At 37.8% G+C, this 21,329-nt stretch overlaps 1 protein-coding gene across 1 annotated transcript; it reads right to left on the reverse strand.

The window, feature by feature from the left end:
* Positions 1-8,227, reverse strand: LOC150018610 (tripartite motif-containing protein 77-like). Its single transcript, XM_090267311.1, has 5 exons — positions 7,817-8,227; positions 6,573-6,668; positions 3,481-3,711; positions 1,713-1,833; positions 1-494 (listed from the first exon to the last, which is right to left on the reverse strand). Exons 1-5 carry the CDS (start codon positions 8,225-8,227, stop codon positions 1-3), a joined length of 1,353 nt encoding a protein of 450 aa, XP_090123437.1.
* Positions 8,228-21,329: the final 13,102 nt, after the last annotated feature.

Genomic DNA, 21,329 nt, shown 5'->3' on the forward strand with positions numbered 1-21,329 from the left:
TCATTTTGGTCCATAGCAAATGAAAGGTCTGAGAGGGAAAGATAAGGAGCGTGAGAGGAAATTACAGATGAGGGAACTCTTGGCAACATTAACAAAGCTTACTATACCACATTCACAATCTAGAAACACCCCTACCCAGCCCTGGGGTCTTTGTGTATATTGGCGTATTAGTGGAGAAGTAGAGAAAATCTTGAAATCATCATCCACTTTGACACACAGAAGTAGAAAGATTCCCTCAGAGTTGAGTAGCATATCTTTTCTATCTGCCCAGGATTCCTTGCAAAGTCCTATAATCCAATTACAGGAGTTTCCCATATCCATCTCCCAGTAATGTTTGCCAGAAGTGAACGTCTGAGCTCCCCATGAAGAAGTATACTCTAAACTTGCAGGGTTATGGGGTGCATCTTGATGGTCAGGACAGCATTGCAAATATTTCAGTTCTTCAAACAGAGGTGCTTCATACTTGCTTGTTCTATGATCCAAGGTAATATACACTTCAGCAAAAAGAAAATAGTGAAGTCAAAGAACAGAGTTTAGAAGTTCTCACTGCCAAGCACAATGGTGTTCTGGCAAAAGTATAACTACGAAATCTCTGAAATAAAGCTGGGAATACTTTCAACCCACCATGACCACTTTCAAGGTAACAACCATTTAGGAATTGCTCATAAAATTCCAGAATATACAACAATTGGTTTTCAGGAATTGAGTCAGTTCCAGATGGTTCCAGAACATCTCTTTATCATAGTGACTATAGTGTCATTGGAAATGCAGAGACAGATCGGTGAGGGCTTCTTGTCTATCTACAGAGCAAGTAAATCTACTCATACAACTAAATCAAAGTAAAAGTTGAGAATACATAAAGATGTAGGATGTCAGACTCTGATTTAATTTTCACCAGCTCATTAATAATTGGGGAGCTAGTTCATAGATGGCAAGTAAATGGCAAAATGGTCCTTAACTCCCTTAAGCCTTCTCATTAATTGACTATAAATAAATAAATAAATATAATTACAGTAATAAATATACATTATATTTAAAATAGTACTTCCTAAATGGTGATCACTTTGCCCAAGGTGTCAGGATGCACCATTTAAATAAGCAAAGTTAAAATTAATTGGAAATCCATATGTGCCTTTTTAGAAGTGGTCACTCCCAGAATTTCTAACTTGTAGCATCAAGTCAGAATCTCCTCTCATCCCAGGTCGGCTTCTTCTTCATCTGCCAGCCTCACCCTCTACATCTGTCTCAAGTTGGCCTCCACACAATAAATCATGTGTTTGTGATTTTACCTGTTGTTTGTAAATATATTATGCTTTATTAAATCTTGTGATGTTTGAAGTACATTTATTAAATATTTAGATAAACGTTTAAATAACATTAAAGTGCTTCTAAATATCTGAACATCTACATATAACCACAGTTAACAACTAAAAGTTGAAATACACTGAAGAATGTGCAGTTTTATATACCAGAGAGCTGTTTTCAAAAAACTCACTGAAAGTAATCATATAACAAACTGTTATATTTGATTGTTTGTTTTTGACAGGCTTCAATTAGCTTTTTCTGACAGTGAACTCACAATGAGTTATAAAGTTAGTTATAAAGGTTTGCATATTTACCTGCTTCCCTGTTCTCTGAAAAAAATTAATAGAACAATGAGGAGAGGTCACCCACAAGCACCTTTTCACGAAGGAAATGTTACTGCCTCTCACCTCGGAAGTTGTTAAGCCTTTCTGACATCCCAGCGATGGTCCATTCAGTGACCTGTGGGTCTGTAGGCTCAGGCATGTACAACTGCACTAGCTGACCCCTACAAAGAAAAAGACCCATTTCCTTACAGGCTCAAGGGTCTCATTAGTGATGCATTGAAGATGCTTCCTCAGAATCCTCATAAGTAGCTTTCAAGGGTATGAACATAACTCCACAAACTGAGGAATACTGCAGTTGCTACTGTATTTTATAATCTGCTTCCCTACTGTTGACACATCAGTCCCAGAAGATTATATCACCTCATTCATAATGCTTCCGCCTCCCTTCCAGCTTCCCTAGTGGAGCTGTGCAGCAATTCTCATTTCATTCCTAAAATACAATAGGTGCCAAGGTTTTGAAATTTGCTAACTTTTACTGCTTAGGGAGCCTCGGCTTTATAGTGTGTTCTTTCTTCCTGATTCTCCTTTTTTCTTCTTCTCACCATCCTTCTACCCACTGCCTCTCTAAGCTTATTTGCCTTTCCCATGTAAGACCTGGAATGATCCTCAAATAATGAGGATTTTGGAAATCATAGGCAAGAGAAATAGTTGTCTTCTTGAAAACTCTACATTAAACCTTTCAACTGAAACCATACCCCTCAATCTCCACTTTTACCTAAGGATAGTCACTATAAAGCCTGCAAGTCTTAGAGAAGGAAGAAATAAACACAGACAGAAAGAAACTTCTCACTAAAAGTGTGGGTCTATCTCAGCAGAACTAGCCTGACCTTTGGCATAAATACCGTGATTTGAACAGAGGGGCAAACTTACCATATTACTACGTCTCTTGAATCCTGTAACAGAAGGAGAGGAAGACTTGCTTAGTTTTCAGAACAAGGTGGCTGTCCTGTTTCATCTAGTTTGAGGATATGAGATTGGACTGGAAAACTTAACATCTCCAGCTTTCTTCCTTTAGCAAATTTATTTGTCATTCTCTTTAGCCTTATAAAGGGAAACTCAGTCTCACATTTACATACAGTTGATAAAGCTATGGTCTGGATAAAATTTAAAACCAGAAGATGTTCTTTTTTTTTTTTTAATGGGTATATATTTTAAATATTTTAGTTATTTATTTTTAGAGAGAGGGAAAGGGAGGGAGAAAAAAAGGGAGAGAAACATCAATGTATGGTTGCCTCTCACACACCCCCATCTGGGGACCTGCCCCACAACCCAGGCATGTACTCTGACTGAGAATCGAACCACCAACCCTTTGGTTTGCAGATCATGGCACTCAATCCACTGAGCCGTACCAGCCAAAGCAGAAGATGTTTTTAAGATGAATAAATATGCCTGTGCGTTGTTGCAATCTATAGCAATATTCACAGAGGTTCCCCCAAAGTTCTTATAGGGGCATGTGAGCTCCAAATCTAGACCTTCAAAATAGAAAGAATGAATATTTCCACATACTGGCAAGTCCAGATACAAGCTGTTCTGTTGCAGTTGGTCAGAAACCGTAGATCTAACAGAAGAATTTAGAAGGAAAAATTGTCTGGACCTGTTATTCTAAACTTTTCATACAGTTTTTTCATCTCCTGTATAAGGCAATGTGACCCTAGGTCTCCAGGTTGTACTGGAGGAGCTAAATATGCCATCACAAAGTCATCAGAGGCAGAATCTGAACCTTGTAACCAGAGAAATAACAGAGGTTAAAGAGGATAGAGACGTCAGTGGCTATCAATGATTTCCAGGCAGGCTGGTGCTCAGAACCCTGCCCTCCTTCCCCAGTCCTTACCTGGAGCAGGTCCACATCTGCTTTACGGCATAGTTTCTTCAGCTCCCTATATGTGCTTCTCAGGGCCTTCCTGGTATCAACCATGCTGTTTATATTTCTCCTGAGTTTCTCAAAAATTATCTTGCCTTCTATTGCCAGGCTCTTTAAATGATTTTGCAGTTCCTCATGAAGGTATAGATACACCTTAGGATATTCAGCACTGATCATCACCATCCGTAGATTTACAAAACCCTGCAGTGACATTGGGTTATTTAGATAATGTATCTAGATCATTTTATTCTTCCCTTATCATCTTTTGTTCATGTGTTAGGTACAGTATACTTGACATTGTCTGTTGGGACTGCTCTAACAAAAATACCAGACACTGGGTAGCTTTTAAACAACAGAAACTCACTTCTCACAGTTCTATAAGCTGGGAAGTCCGAGGTGGGCGCTGACAGATTTGGTGTCTGAGAGGCCACTTCCTCAATAGCCAGTTTTTTGCTGTGTCCTCAAATGGCAGAAGGGGAAAGGGACTTCTTTTGATCCCCTTCTATAAGGACACTTATCCCATTTATGAGGACTCTGCCCTCATGACCTTATCACCCCCAAAGGCCCACCTCCTGTTACCATCACCTTGAGGGTAGAACTGCTCCCCATAGGATCTGGGGGAGGGAGGACAACACGAACACTCAGAACACAGAAGTACTACATACAGCTTTATGCTTTTCCCCTTTAAATACACACACACATTTTGTTTCTTTCTTTCCTTCCACCCTTCCCTCCTTTTCTTTTGTTTATTTCCCTGCACCATTGTTTCCAACTAGTTTCCTTCAAATTCCACATTTTCATAAAAAATAGAAATTTAAGTTCAACTTTTATATTGTTTCCTATAATTCATTACTAAACCTAAATCATAATCCATCCTCCAATACTCATACTCACAAACTGATTTTTTGCTGTCAGCTAAAAAGCAACACTTTATTTCTTCAGGAAAAAGAAGGTATCAGACATGATCTTTTAAAATGATCTCAATTTCAAAACACTCTGTTTTTACCAGTGATTAGCCTTGCCTGTCTGTTAGTACCCGGGGCTACCCACCTACCCCCTCTTCATCGGTCCTTCCTGTCTTGTCCCCTCAAAGACATTATTCTCTAGATTACTACCACACAATATTCATTCTCTTCTTTGCCTCTCCTTTGTCTCTCTCTGTTGCTGTCTCTCTACCACTCTGTCCCCTCTTTCATGTACCTGTCTGTTTCATGGTCTCACTCAATCATTTTTTCACACACAATTTTCCCTTCTTTTCACAGTCTCTTTTTCTTCCTTCCTTCCTTCCTTCCTTCCTTCCTTCCTTCCTTCCTTCCTTCCTTTCTTCCTTCCTTCCTTCCTTCCTTCCTTCCTTTCTTTCTTTCTTTCTTTCTTTCTTTCTTTCTTTCTTTCTTTCTTTCTTTCTTTCTTTCTTTCTTTCTTCCTTTCTTCCTTCCTTTCTTTCTTCCTTCTTTTCTTTCTTTTCTTTCTTTCTTTCTTTCTTTCTTTCTTTCTTTCTTTCTTTCTTTCTTTCTTTCTTTCTTTCTTTCTTTCTTTCTTTCTTTCTTTCTTTCTTTCTTTCCCTTCCTTCCTTCCTTTTTATTTTAAATTTTCCCATTACCTTTAACCCCCCATATCATCTTTCATCTCCACCCCCCCACAATCACTACGTTGTTGTCTGTGTCCATAAGTTCTTCCCCCCCTTTTTTTTTGCTCCATCTCTTCACCCCACCTCACCACCCCCTCCCCAGAGTTGCCAGCCTGCTCTCTATCTATGAGTCTGTCTCTATTTTGCTTGTTTATTTAGTTTGTTCATTAGAGTCCATATATAAGTGAACTCATGTGGTAATTGTTTTTCTCTGACAGACTTTAAACATGTGTAAATTTACCTGATTATTTTGGAAAATCCAAAACTAAACATCCTTGTTCTAACAGTCTTATTTAGCTTCTATGCTAACCCTTTTATCCCCATCAGAAGCCAGATATATTGATCAATTTTGATCATATTCACTGTGCCCATGCATCCATTGTTAATCATTTAACCAGGCAGTGACTCCTTACATTCCCCAAACCCGTACTCTTTATACCCATCCTCTCCTTTAACTTTTTCCCAAATGTTTCACAAATGTCATGTATTGTAAATTTTACTATTGTATTTGTGGGCTGAGTTCTCTCAGTAGATTATAAGTTCCTAAGCTCAGGGATTTGTTTCTGTTTTTGTCCATTTCTCTAACTCTTTTTTTGGCCTAGGACAGAGAGCAATACAACATAGGCCCTCATATGAATGAATGAATAAATGAAAAATGACTCATTAGGAAACTCATTCTAAATAATCAAGTTAGCTTGTTATTCCCCATTGGTCTTCTTACAGCACCATGTTCTGATTCCTATTTAATGAACCATTATTCTCTAACATTGCTTGTCTATATGTCTCCTTCAGTAATGCTTGAGTTCTTTGAAGAGAAAAATGTAGTTTATTTCTTCAGTTTCAGGTTCTCAATTCATTTTTGTGACTTGGTGAATAATACAATCCAAACTCCTTAGCTAGGTATTACTCTCTTGATTTAGCCATACAGTAATTAAATTTCTAGCCCTCTCTTTCATCACTTCCTGCTTCAGATCCTATTTATTAATCAATAGGAACTACTAGCAGGTCCCAAACAATTCCATGTCTTACTATTAGTTTTTTTGGCCTTCAGACCTTTCTGCCATTAATACCTATGAATTTATAATTCTACTAACACATTAGCATCAGATTGATTTTTACTTGTTTACAATGCTTTTCTTAACATTTAAAGTTTATTAAACTGCTACAGAGCTCTCTTTCTACCTCCATCCCAGTGATCATTGTATTCTTCTCCCTGCTGATATATTTGTGGTAGATATCGCTTTATACAAAAAGTCAGGAAAAATATTTTAGTTACATAGTGAGTTCAACATAAGATCCTACACTGAAGATAAACATATTACTCTTTTTTTCAACAACCATTCAAGGGACATGATTTAATTCAAGTTCTTCCATTGTAAGTTACCATGATATCTGTCCCAAGCTGGTCCCAAGGGAAACAGGGCCTACTGCTTACCTCCCATGCTCTGAATATGTTGGCTTCTTTGTTTAGATTTCTCTGATTTTTCTGTTTATTTTTCCAAATAGACTTCATTTGCATCAGAATGTTGTTCTGCAAAAGAACTATATCATATAAGCACTAAAAGAAAAAGTAGTAATACATTTCAGATACAGTAGTTGCCCATTATCTGTGATTTTGCTTTCCATGGTTTTATTTACCCAAGAACAACTGCAAACTGAAAATATTAAGTGGAAAATTCCAGAAATAAACAAATGTTAAGTTTTAAGTTGTGTGTTGTTCTGAGTAGTGTGATGAAGCTTTGCTTCATCCCACCTGGGATGTGAATCATCCCTTTGTCCAGTGTATCCCCACTGTATACATTACTTGCCTGTTAGTCATTTAGTAGCTGTATTGATTATCAAATTCACTGTCATGGTATTACCATGCTTGTGGTCTGGTATCCCATATTTTACTTAGTAATGACACCAAAGCACAAGAGTAGTGAGGCTTGCAATTTGGATATGTCAACCAGAAGCCCTAGAAGTGTATGCATGTATAGGAAAAAAACAGTATATACAGGTACTATCTGTAGTTTTTAGGCATCCACTGGGATTTTAGAACATATCACCCTTGGATAAGGTTGGATGACTGTATTTCAGAAAGATATTAGGGGCTAGACATGAGACAACTAGTAAAAAGAGCAGTAATGTCACTAATTTTACTTGTAACAGTAATTGTCAAATCTGAGAAATCAACCCAAAATAGAGTTCCTGAAGTTGAATAATGTATTCATTGTTTGAGGAATCTGGCCCTGCTATGGTATGTAGTCTGGCCAATTTTCAGAAGTAAATCTTGTTTCATATTTAATTTTGAAATGTTCCCTCAGTTTTTCTAAGGCCCTATAAAAATATATTGGCCAGTGTTTCTAAATCTGTTCTCATTAGAACAGGCTCCTTGTAATTATTGCTGTAGTAGCCAATGGCTCTCATTGCAACTAGATTTCCCCACCATGTTACTTACATGGAAATGCCAGCATTCTAATACCACCAACTTCACCTTATTCCTTTCCCTCAGTCCAATAGAACTTAAACTTAAGGGGAACAAGGAAGTTTGCCTCATTTAGAACAGTGGCTGGCACACGGTGTTCAGAAATTCTATTTATTTATTGCAGAAAATAATAATAATCAGCATTGTTTTCTTCTTGCCCAGCAGATACAGGGTCTTCCATGTTTCAAAGTGCATTTGGAGGCATTACTTACCCTGTAATGATCAGCAGCTTGCTTTACTGAATAGTGTCTATGAGTGGCATGACCGGGGGAATAACAGCAGAGGAAACAGAGCAGTATCTTGTTGACTGGACAGAAGAAGTCCTCTATTACTTGGTGTTTCTTACAGATATGCCCAGCAGAGATTGGTAACTGAAAGAAAATGGGCTGTCCAGTAGGAAGAAATCGTTTCTTAGCTAAAACAGTGTCTTTGAAGTCCATTGGTGGTGATGCTGTCCTGCACACAGGGCAGCAAGTAGGAGTCTGAGTATCTTCCCACAGGAGGCAAAGACAGGGAGCACAAAAGCCATGACCACAGGTAATGGTGACAGGGTCTATGAAAAAGTCCTTGCAGATGGAGCAGATGAACTCACTGTGGAAATACCACATGAAAGCAGAACTCATGTTTCTGAGAAAATAAAAGGAAAGGGTATGCTTTACCCCTGTACATGAGAGTTGAGTTTCAGCCTTCTCTCACTTACAACCCTATGCACTGCGGCAGGACAGGTGATGTTTTGAATAGGATGGTGAGGCACAAAGAGAATCCTATAGATAAATAACATGCATTATTGTTTGCCAACCTTGGCCTGCAGCACTACTTCTCAGTTTCCTATTAGAAATCCAGTATGTTTTATATAAATCATTTATTTCACAAAGGCAAAGAAATCAGAGGTCCTGAACTCATCCCTAGTCACAGATAGTGGGTCATACTTTCTCCAAAACTATCACAGTTCCCCCCCCCCCCTCTGATTGGTTAGCACACAGTGTGGGCTCCAATACTGACCAATGAAATAAGAAAGTAAGACTCCTAGGAGAATTCTATAAAATATTTTCTTCCTCCAGATAGGACACATAGAAGAAAAAACCATGTTTCTAGACATTATTTGAATATAACACCAGTTGTTACAGACATTTTGTGATTTCTACATGAGTTAGCCTGACAAAAACCAATAATCAAAGGACAACAGGGATGGAAAGAACATGAGTTTTTATTAATGTCACTGAGCACTAATTACCTAATTCTGGAGGGGTCAACTCATGAAAGTAGAAGAACTGTTAGAAATGACCATTACAATGACACAGTAAGAATAATTGAATCAGGCAAAAATCATTAATGGATACTAAAATAACTAAGACAAATATTAGTATATATCATCAAAATTTTACCCCTTATGTTAGTTCTTAAATGCAAAAGGGAAAAATGTACCTTCACAAAGTATATATTTGGCAGAAACACGAACAAAATAAACAAACTCTGGGTATCTCAGTGTCCAGAGATGTGGACTCCTCAGGATAAACAACACCTGTGTAGTACTCTTGACAGAAACATTTAACCTTCAAGTTACCATGGGGGAAAATTAGATAGATACATTTGAGGGACATTATGCAAAACAACAGCCTAGGCTATTCAAATAATCTTAATTTCTTAGGGGAAAATGTTTAGAAGCAGTTATATGTTAAAGGTTACTATAACATAAAAGTTAACTATGATGTGGTATCCTCAAACTATTGCTGGGTGAAAAAATTAACAACTAATTAGGACATTACTGGGACATTTAAGAACATGGTAAAGATAATGTGGTCTTCCCATTTTAGCTCAGAAATGTAGAAGACTGGAAAGAAAAATGTTAAACTAAAAATTAATAACTTTTGTTGAAGCTGTTAAAGAATTGAGTTAGCAAGTCAAACAACTAAGTCAAATTCTGGATAGAGATTGAGATAAGCACAGAGATAAACAGGACCTGTGTATGTTTACGTGGGGCAGATACCACCAGAGGGCATATAAATAGGTAGAATGACAAAGTAATTTTAATTAACAGCTAAAAAAAAAAAAAAGTGGACTAGAGTGAGCATGCAAAGACCCTAAGGATCGTAGGCATGTAGGGCAATAGAACTGGAGAGATGAAAGAGATAGAGTTTCTCTGGGAAGCAGCACAAAGAGAGAGGACCCAGAGCCACGCCAGGAAGCAAGTATCTTTAAAGCAATGTTTCTCAACTGAGGGCTACCTTCTCTCAACCAGCTGACATTTGGCAATATCTGGAGGCACTTAAAAAATAAAATCAAGCCCAGTATTCTGTGCTGCACTGAGACTGAGAAAACCTGAACTAAAGGCAATGGAAGTCTGGCATCCATGGCATGAATAAATTCTAACCTTGGTAACCATACTTTATATACAACACAGATGTTGAAACTATCAGGCAAGGAATTTGAAATAACTACGACTAGTGTGTTAAAGGCTTTGATGAAAAATGTAGACAACATGTAAGACAGGTAATTTCAGGAGAGAGATGAAAACTGTAAGACAGAATCATGTAAGCTACAAATAAAATACATTGTAGTAGATGCAATACAACAAAAACAACAAAAAGTATCAGTGACCACAAATATGTGTCAATAAAAATACACAAACTAAAGACAAGTAGGAGAAGTAAAGAATGAAAAACAAAAACAGAACACAGCATCAAAGAGCAGCAAGACAACATTGAATTATGTGATGTCAATGGAACTGGACTCTCAAAAAAAATAAATAAATAAAAAGAGAACAGAGTAGAAACACATTTAAAGGAATAATTTTATTTTATATTTTTGCTTTTATTTTTTAAACTTTTTTATTGTATTTTTTTACATTACCGTTTAGTCCCCTTATATGCCCCTCACCCAAGCAATCACCACACTGTTGTCCATGTCCATGAGTCCTTTTTCCTTTTTGCCCAATCCCTCCACCCCCTACCTCCCCACCAGCTGTCACCTGCTCTCCATCTATGAGTCTGTGCCCATTTTCCTTGTTAGTTCAGTTTGCTCATTAGATTCCACATATGAGTGAAATCATATAACATTTGTTTTTCTCTGACTGGCTAATTTCACTTAGCATAATGTTCTCTAGGTTCATCCATACTGTTGCAAAGAGAAAATTTTTCTTATTTTTTCATGGCTGAGTAATATTAAAGAAATAATTTTAGCTAATTTGCCCAAATTACTGACAGATACTAAAAAAGAGATCAATAGCATTCAGATAACATCAAGAAGAAAAAGTACAAAACAAAAAATAATAAAACATACCTAGGCAACTCATATTCAAATGAATGAAAACCGATAACAAAGAGAAATTCTTGAGGGCAGCCACAGCAATTGGGAAAAAAAGATAACATATAGAGGAATAAAGATTAGAATTATAGTAGAAAGCTCAGAAACCATGCAAGTAAGAAAATAATGGAGTGATGTTTTTAGTTTTCAAGGAAAACAACTATTAACCTACCATTTATATCCAGTGAAAATATCCTTCAAAAGTGAAAGTAATATTAGAATTTTCCAAACAAAGAAAAACTGAGAGAATTCAGTGCCAGCATATCTAATTTAAAAGAAATACACAAAGAGGTTCTTCAGACAAAAGTATATAATGATGGGAAGAGCCTGGATATTGACTGAACAAAGATAAAATATAAGCTTTTATTATATTTTAATTAAAAAATAACTGTTTAAAGCTATAGTAGTAACAACATACTATGCATTTATGACATATGTAAAAGAGAAATGTATAGTAACAATGACAGATATGGGAAAGACGACTTGGTTTTAACACTAGATGTGAAGTGGTATAGTATTACTGAAGGTGGACAAAGATTATTTAAAGAGGTATATTTTAAATGCTAAGAAAATATTTAAAGTAATTAAAATGGAGTTGTAATTGCCAATTCAAGAAACAAAATAAAACCTTAAAAATAGCCATTTAGATTTTTGGTTTCTGGTGCAGCATGTTCTCATACTCTGTCCTAACAACAAGTAAAAAGCTAAAAAAATTGAGAAATCAACAACTTCTCTTAAAGCCATCAGAGAAACTACTGCCTTCCCTAATTGGAGAGACTCAGACAGGCACATACAGAAAGGATTTCAATGTAGCAGAGTAGAAATCCATCAGCAGAGTCCTCCATGGGAACCAGTGTTAGGGTAAGAAAACCTAAACCACCATTGAAGAATTGTTAGCAACTCAGTGTGGATAAGTCTGAGAGTTAAGAATGTCAGAGAGACCTGGTTATAGAGTTATAGAGAAGATTCCACACTACTGAAAGTTTTACTTCCAGGAACTATACCAAGTTCTCATAGTAAATATTGAAAACCTCCATTCTTTCTTCTGGCAGGGGGAAAGGAAAAGTAAGTTTTTGAAATATGCCAGAGCATTCTTCTTAAAAAGGATGGTTCTTGCTCTGGCTGGGTGGCTCAGTTGGAGTGGAGTTCCATACATCAAAAGGCTGTAGATCCTATTCCATATTCTTCGATTGTAGGTTCAATCCCCAATCAGGGCACATACAAAAGACAATGAATTGATGTTTCTCTCTCTTGCTCTCAAATCCTTCCTCTCTAAAATATGTATATATACATATATACACACATTTATATATCTTCAAGTGAGAATTAAAAATATAATAAATACATAAAATTAAAAAATAAAAATAAAATATCTAAAGTTAACATCATACTTAATAGCTAGAGACCAAATTCTTTTTCGCTAACATCAGAATAAGGCAAGATGTCCTCTCTCCCTACTCCTTTCAACTGGAAGCTCTAGCTAGTAGAGTAAGGCAAGAAAAAGAAGTAAAAGGCACATATTGGAAAGGAATAAAAAAAAGTATGTATTCACAGATGACATGATTATGAGTATAGAAAATCCCAAGGGAGAAAAAAAAAACCAAAACCCTAGAACTAATAAGTAAGTCTAACAAGATTACAGAAGAAAAGTCAATTTAAATTTAAAATTTTTCTTACATACCTTGAATGAAAAACCTGTATTTAAATTTAAAAAGAAGAACACCACATTTATCATAACTGCAAAACGTAAATTAACTAGATGGAATAAGTTCTAGAGATCTGATGTGCAACATTGTACCATAGTTAACAATACTGTATTATATACTTAAAAATTGTTAAAAGGGTAGATCTCATGTGAAGTGTTGTTACCACAATACAAAAACAAAAGGAGAAAGAAAACTTTTGTAGGTAGTTGATGGATATATTCATTATCTTAATTGTAGTAAAGGTTTCATAAGAATATATATATATATAGCATATATATAGTATGCATATATACATAATTTAAAAATTATACATTTAAGTATGCATGGCTTATTGTATGTCAATTACATCTCAATAAAGTTGTTTCTCCCTTAGGAGTCAACAGGGAATCACCTCAGGATTTCCCTGCCTCCTCTACAGGCTTCCTTAAGTCTCAGAAAAGCCCAGCCAAGAAGACATTTGGCCTGATTGAGAATAAAGCTATTCACAGCAATCTTGAGAAAGAAGGGCAAAGTTGGAAGAGTCATGCTACCTGATATTTAACTATAACTACAAGGCCATAGTAATTTAAACAGCATGGTACTGGAATAAAAATGGTACACATAAAAACAGTATAGATCAATGGAAAAGAATAGAGATCCCAGAAATAAACCTATACCTTCATGATGAATTAATATTTGACAAAATTAGCAAGAACATACAATGGGGTAAAGACAGTCTATTTAACAAATTGTGTTGGGAAAATTAGAGAGATATGTACAAAAAATGAAACTAGACTGCCTTCTTACATCATACACAAGAATAAACTCAAAATGGGTTAAAGACTTAAATATTAGACTCAAAACAATAAAAATCTTAGAAGAAAACACAGGCAGTAAAATCTTGGATATTTCTGGTATATTGCTTTGGGCAAGGAAAACAAAAGAAAAATAAATAGGACTATATTAAACTAAAAGATTTTTGCACAGCAAAGGAAACTATCAACAAAATGAAAAATAACCCACTGAATAGGAGAACATATTCACCAATACATCTGACAAGAGGTTAATTACCAAACTTATAAAGAACTTATAAAACTCAACACCAAAAAACCCAAAACAATCCAGTTTAAAAATGGGCAAAAGACCTAAATAGACATTCCTCCAAAGGACATACAGATGGACAACAGACATGAAAATATTCTCAATGTCACTAATCATCAAAGAAATGCAAATTAAAACCCTCACATACTGCTGGTGGGACTGCAGATTGGTGTAGCCCCTATGAAAAACAGTATGGAGTTTTCTCAAATAATAAAAAATGGAACTACCTTATGACCCAGTGTGGAGAACAGGACCAATAAAATGGCATTGGTCAAGATAGCATAAAGTATATAAAACAAAAGGGAGTCACTCATGTCAACCAAGATGGCTGACAGTCAGCCATGACACCTTGGTTCAAGAGGAAAACTATCTAAGTCATGCTAGACACATCTGGCAAGGAGACACATCTAAGATATCTGTACACATAACCAGAACAACCGTGTTTTCAGAGTGGGACCACCCCCACCCATAGATAGGCTCATGAGCAAAATCCCCACTAGGCATCAGGGGTGCCAAGACACTTATTGAGAGACCCAGAGGGTGGAGTACACAACTTTCAAGGTGTAACTGAGGCAGGTTCCAGACCACTGCTGAGACAGCTGAGCTTCACACACCAGAGTGTTGCTCAGTGCCATGCTGATCTTCCTTGGCATCAGACCCTGGAGGCTCTGCCCTGCTGGACTGAGGATTTCATTTGCCCCACTGCCCACCTGGCTCTGGATATGCTTCCTGGCAAGATGCTGATGGCTCCCTTGCTCACCATGCTGACTCTCAAACCTGAAGTCTGAGACTCTAGGACTCAGGTTTGTTATCCCCCAATTTTCTTGTATGATATTGTTACTGATTGTTTGAGTAATAGTATTGCTATCAGGTTAGTAAAGATTTGGATTAAATCTGAATTAATAAAAGCTGAGTGAACCTGCATTAATAAAGTCCGAGTGAATAGCATAGTTACCTTTGTTGGATCCCTGTTATTTCTCAATGCCACTATCACCTGCAGGACTGGTAGTTGTACAGGCAGCTCAGCACTTTCAGTTTTTAAAGCCTGGGTCTGACAATCTGAGCAGGGACTGAAGGTTGGCTTATAGGAAAGACTATTGGGAAAATATCTTGGCCCCAGTGATTCCACTTCTGGGAATATATCTGAGGACACTGAAACACTAATGTGAAAGAACATAAGCACCCCTATTTTCACTGCAGTGTTATTTACAACAGCCAAGATCTGGAAGCAGCCCAGGTGCCCATAAGTAAATGAGTAGATAAAAAACAGTTGTACATTTATATAAATGGCATACTACTGAGCTGTACAAAAGAAGGAAATCTTACCCTTTGTCACAGCATGGGTGGACCTGAAGAGTATTATGCTAAGTGAAATAAGTCTGTCAGAAAAGGACAGGAACCACATGGTTTCACTTATATGTGGAGTCTAATGAACAAAATAAACAAACAATCACAATAAAAATAGACTCATAGACACAGAGAACAGACTGACAGTGATCAGAGAGGAGGCAGTTCGGGGGCTTGGTGAAAAATGTGAAGTGATTTAGCAAAAAGAAAAAACCTCATAAACACAGATAACAGTATGGTGATTACCAGAGGGAAAGACGGGTTGCGGAAGGTAGAAGAGGGTAAAGAGAGATAAATGATAATGGAAGGAGACTTGACTTAGGGTGGTGAACACAAAATACAATACACAGATGTATTATAGAGTTGTACCCCCCAAAACCTGTATAATTTTATTAATCAACATTACATCAATAAATTCAATGAAAAATTAAAAATTTAAAAAAATTTTAAAAAGACTCAGTGAAAGTCATCCCATGGTTGAAAGGTGCAACCTTCACTTCCACTGGAGAAAGACCTGGGATAAAGTTAACACTGTGGACAACAGAGGAGAAGGGAAAAGGACGTGGACATTTAATGGCATTCTCAAGTTGCTGAATTAACCAGCCCTAATGTCTACACTACCTTTAACTTCCATTTGAAAGAAAAAAAAAGATACATTTTACCATATTTAAGCTTTTCTGAATCTGACTTTTTGTTAATTTGCAGCCCAAACACAGCTAGGAACCCTATAATCTTGGTTTTAAAAGGGTAATTAAGGTACATGCATAAAAAAGAGAGAGCAAGAGGAATAAAGGTACTATACCCCAAATACACTGGAGGAATTATCCAGCACTTGCTTACAAAGTTGTAGGAGTCTCCCTAGGACTGGATTCTAAGAATACTTGAACAATGGAGTGAGAACATAAAATAGGAAATCAGTTTATTGGTCTGCGGCATTTTCTCAGGATATAGGATCTAATACCCTGACAATGACATCAGAGGATGGGGTACATTGGCTTATTGCTAGTTTCTATAAGCCTGGAAAGAGCAATGGCCCATGCTTAGCAGTATTGAAATGCCTGATTGCAATGTCAGATAGTAGAGGACAGGATTAAAAGGCAAAAGGGCACTTGTACTTTGGAGTGGATATATTATGAAGACAGAAAATTAACCACAACATTGTGTTCCTCAAGAAAGCCAAGAGGACTTCCAGTCAAAGTAGAGGTGTAGGCAGATCCACTGTGTCTCCCTCCAAAACTAAGAAGGAATACAACTACCTCAAAACTGGAGACAACCAGAAGTTCCAGAAAATTGAGCTGCATGGAAGTCCAACAAACAAAGATATAAAGAAGAAATACTCATCCAGACAGGTAGGAGGGGCAGGGCCAGGGCAGAGAGGATGTGGTGTGGTGGCAGTGGTGGCTGTGGCCTGCTGGCAGAAAGCACAGTCATACATTTAAAGAAATCGGGAGGGACACCTGGGGAGTGCTCCCAGCACCAGACCAGACCACACAGCTCACAGATCCAGCACTGGGGAAAATAAAACCTCATTGCTTCTGACTGTGCAAACAAGTGTGGGTTGGGGCAGAGGAAGAAACTGCCAGTCTCTCAGCAAAGGCTGTTTGTTTAAAGGGTTCTCACGGTCCTGGAACATCCACAGACCCACCCACTCTGGAAACCACAACCAAGGCAACAGCTAGAGAGGCACCAGTCCTATATGGGAATTAGGAGAAGTGCCTGGAAAAGAGGTGAGTGCTGAGCAAGTAGCATTGTTCCATCTTGGACCCCTTCTCCACATACAGTGTCACAACGTGGTGAAACGGGTTGTCCCATACTGACGATTACCTAAGGCGTCACCCTTTACAACATAAAGGTGCAACAGCGCTACCTAAGACACAGAGGCAAACACAGGAGTCTGTCAAGTTGAGGAGATAGAGGAGTATGGTCAAAAGAGGGAACAGATCAAACTTCCAGTGGGAGAACTAAGTGACAAGGAGATAGCCAACCTAACATACACAGAGTTCAAAATGCTGGTGATAAAGATTCTAAGAGACTTGACAGATATGCTTGAGTATGGCAAATGCAGACATGAAGGAGTGAAGGCTATGCAGAGTGAAACAAAGGAAAATCTATATGAAACCAATGGTGAAGGAAAGGAAAATAAGGTTCAAATCAAGGATTTGGAACAAAGGGAAGAAATAAATGGTCAACCAGTACAAAATGAAGAAACAAAAATTTAAAATAATGAGGAGAGGCTTAAGAACATCTGGGACAACTTTAAGCATGCCAGCATCTGAATCACAGGGGTGCCAGAAGGAGAAGAGGAAGAGCAAGAAATTGAAAACTTAGTGAAAAAAATAATGAAGGAAAACTTCCCAAATTTGGCAAAGGAAATATACATACAAATCCAGGAAGCACAGAGAGTCTCAAAAAAGCTAGACCCAAAGAGGACCACACCAAGACACATCATAATTAAACTGCCAAAGGTGGAAGATAAAGAGAGACTCTTAAAAGCAGCAAGAGAAAAGCAGAGAGTTACCTACAAATAGGTTCCTATAAGATTATCAGCTGATTTCTCAAAAAAAAACCTTGCAGGCAAGAAGTATTCAAAGTGATGAAAAGCAAGGATCCACAACCAAGATTACTCTATCCAGCAAAGCTATTATTTAGAATGGAAGGGCAGATAAAGTGCTTCCCAGACAAGATAAAGCTAAAGGAGTTCATCATCACCAAGCCATTATTACATGAAATGTTAAAGGGACTTATTTAAGAAAAAGAGGATCAAAACTATGAACATTATAATGACAACAAACTCACAATTATCAGCAATAGAACCTAAACATATAAAAACAAAAACAAACTAAGCAAACAACCAGAATAGGAACAGAATCATAGATATGGGGTTCATTTGGAGGGTTATCAGCTGGGAAGGGGAAAGGGGAGAGTTGGGGAAATGGTGCAGGAATTAAAAAGTGTAATTAGTTGGTACAAAATAGACAGGAGGATGTTAAGAACAGTATAGAAAAGGGTAAAGCCAAATACTTACATACATGACCCAGATGGGATTGCTGGAGGGAAGGAGGGTACTGGGCAGAGGAGAGCAAAGGGAAAAAAAATTGGGACAACTGTAACAGCATAATCAATAAAATATACTTAAAAAAAAAAAAGAAAGCCAAGAGGATACACTCTTCTCCAAAGTCCTCAGGAATATGCTGATGAGAGGAAACTAGCCTCAGTAGCTATCCACTCCCAGCTTGGGAGAATGATAAAAGTGTTTACAAACCTTGGCTTTGATAGCAACTAGGTATTAGAAAACTGAGTTATAAGATGGCAGCAGATTGTAATTTTTGTAATGACTAGAGAGGACTGAGCAGGAACCAAGAGAGCTAGAACTGTGGGGATGGTTAATAAACAATATCCCAGAGGCAAAACAAATAGAAGGGAAGCCAAGGGAACTACTTTATGATGTCATCAGAAGAAAGCAAGAAAGAATGAGCAGGATGCTGAGGGTTGTTTTTTCAATTAAAGTAATGATTCTATTTGCAGTTCCCAGGATTAAGACCATTTTCATATTCAGTATTTCTTGATTGATAGGGTAGTTATATTCCTAGTAGTAAATCCCTGGTGATACCATGACAATTATATTCCATAATGATTGCCCAGTCCTTATCCAAAGGGACCTATATTTATTAGAAATATAGGAATATGCATACTGTTCAAATTCACACAGGGTATGAATTTTTAATGAATACACACGGAGACTTGAAGCATTATCATCACCTCATGTTAGACTGGAAACAAATGAGAATCAAGTACAAATGCAGTATTGGTCAAAATTCAAGGTATAATAAGCCTGTTGGGTCTATAAACCTATCTAGTGATTATTCTCTTGGTAACTGAATATATAGTGGGGACAAAAAATTTACCTAATCACAATTCAGGCAGATGATGGTGTCTGGGTTATCTCAGCTGGGGCTATTACCTAGAATGTCTTCATGTAGCCTCTTCATGTAGCTGCTTGGGCTTCCTCACTGTATACAGCAAGAATCCCAACAAAGCCAGGTGGAAGTTATTCTACCTTTAATGCTACACAGAGCATCTCATCTATTATTATCACAAACCTACTCAGATTCAAGGAGATGGGAGCAGTACTAAAATCACATTATAGGAAGAGAATGAGGATGGAAAATATTGTACCTTTTGGGGGAGAGAGTGGAGGAATAAGACCTGCTACATCTATTCTGTTTATAAACCAACCACAGGGATCTGGATTCAGAGAGTGAGGGTCCTGGAGATAGTAGGATTTAATGAGCCTCTTATAGATCCACCATTCAAGCTCCAGATTCCTATCAAAGGGACTTCTAATCCTCTGGATAATTGGTCCAGCAAATATTCATCCTTTTGGCAGGCCCTTCAAGGCTTTGATAGCAACTGGACAATCATTCTGAATATAACATGGTGAAACAGTGTTGACACAGAGATACACAATACTGGAATAGAGGGATGGAGAGTTGTCCATCTCCATAGGTCAGTACCTATCCTTGGCAGGAAAGCCCTACAGATGTCTCCATATTTGACTACAAAGTCTCATTATTATAGACCTTGTGGATGTCCTGTGCTTCCTATGACTTCTTGATTGTAAGGGCCAGGAACTGGGTCTGTGGTCATATGAAGAGAGGGTGATGAAATCATCTACTGGACCTTACCAGTAAGTGTGGCCTGAAGAGAGAGAAACGTTGGCCCTAACCTCAGACAGAGGATATTCTGTTCTCATGAATCCTGTGCCTCCCATACTTAGAAGGGACAGCCAACCTAGCTCCTGTGATCTCCCAGTCTTTGGATTGTGAAGGTATTTGATACTGGCTCAGAGACACGTTATCTCTTTGATAAAATCTAGTATTTCTATTAACATTCTGCTTTGAAGGAATAGATTCTATCCTTTCCATAGGCTTCTGACTGTGTGCCTATAGACCTCTCTACCCCCACCCTACTGAACCATGAGGTCTACCAGAATCACTCTGAAATCATTCTCCTTCAGTCCTCTCTCTGGCCCAGATCTCAGTACAAAGGTCTGGAATGTCTACCCACGTCTCAGGGTTCTGCTCTTGCTCTTCACTTTCACAATATGAGATGAGCTAATCACTGAAGTATCCCAGAATGAGAAATGGGTATGGCCTGTTGTTGCCCAAATTCCAGCAATAAGGATCCAGGCTTCTAAGGGACGAGGCAGCAAAAAGTGAAGTTTCCCAAAAATGTTTGGTTCTACCCCTGTGATGTGAATCCATTCCCTAGAGCTGGAAGAAAGGTTCTCCTGTCCTGACTGATCCCACAGACATGTGAGGAAGTCATGTCTAACAGCACATGGGGTGTTTGGGGTTATGTAATAGAAAGGGAGGAAGGAGAAAGTGAAGTCCAAGTAAAGGAACAGGGATGAGAGTAGGACAAAAGAGACACCAGGAGTAAAGAGGAACTTAGAGAAAGCAGTGCAAAAAAGAGACGTTGTTATAAAGAAATTTGGGGCAGGGAAAGGCTTATAGCAACTCTGTGAGCAGATATAGAATAAAAGAGGTTCAAACAGTGCCTGTTGGCACAAAGTAAAATTTCCTAACTTTAAGTGAATAAGTCAATGAATCCAAGAGAAAGATCATCCCTTGGGGAACAGCAACCAAGTTGTAGAGAATATGGAATACTGATAAAGGAGATGACAGGCAAACTGTACATTTCAAGATTACTTTCTGGTGGTATGAGTGGTAAGGAATTGCATTGCAAGGAATTAGCATGAAGTTTCTGCTGTTCATGAACACCCAAAGTGGAAGAGAGTGGGTGAGAAACATGGCATTGTCGCTAAGAGCATAGGCCTCAAAGCTGAACTGTTGGGTTTGATCCCCAGACCCACTGCTTCCTAGCCCAGTCAGCTGAAGGTGCCTGTTTCTTTAATTGCAAAGCAAAGTACTTGTCTCAAAGGGACACAAATGGATCAACTGGCACAATTTTAATTACTACCATTAATAAGTACATTAACAAAATGACAACAAAGGAGAGAAGGAGCACATACATAAGAAAGGCAAAAGGATAGGGATGGAAGAAAAAGTAGAGAGACTTAAGGAGGAGGAGATAAAAATAAAACAAGAGTGAGAGAAAAATCAAATTTGAGACAGTGATAGGTGAAAGAGCCAGGGAGACTTTAAAAGCTTTTCAAACCTGGAAAATCTAATGGAAGAATGATAGAGGAAACAGACACATTGGAACGTAATTCAGGGTGATTTCATGTTTCTCACACTGGAGGTTTCAAGAGCCCCATGGTCATGAC

This window comes from Furipterus horrens, unplaced genomic scaffold, assembly GCF_987537825.1.
Source record: "Furipterus horrens unplaced genomic scaffold, mFurHor1.1.pri manual_scaffold_2, whole genome shotgun sequence".
In the NCBI taxonomy this organism is placed as follows: Eukaryota; Metazoa; Chordata; class Mammalia; order Chiroptera; family Furipteridae; genus Furipterus; species Furipterus horrens.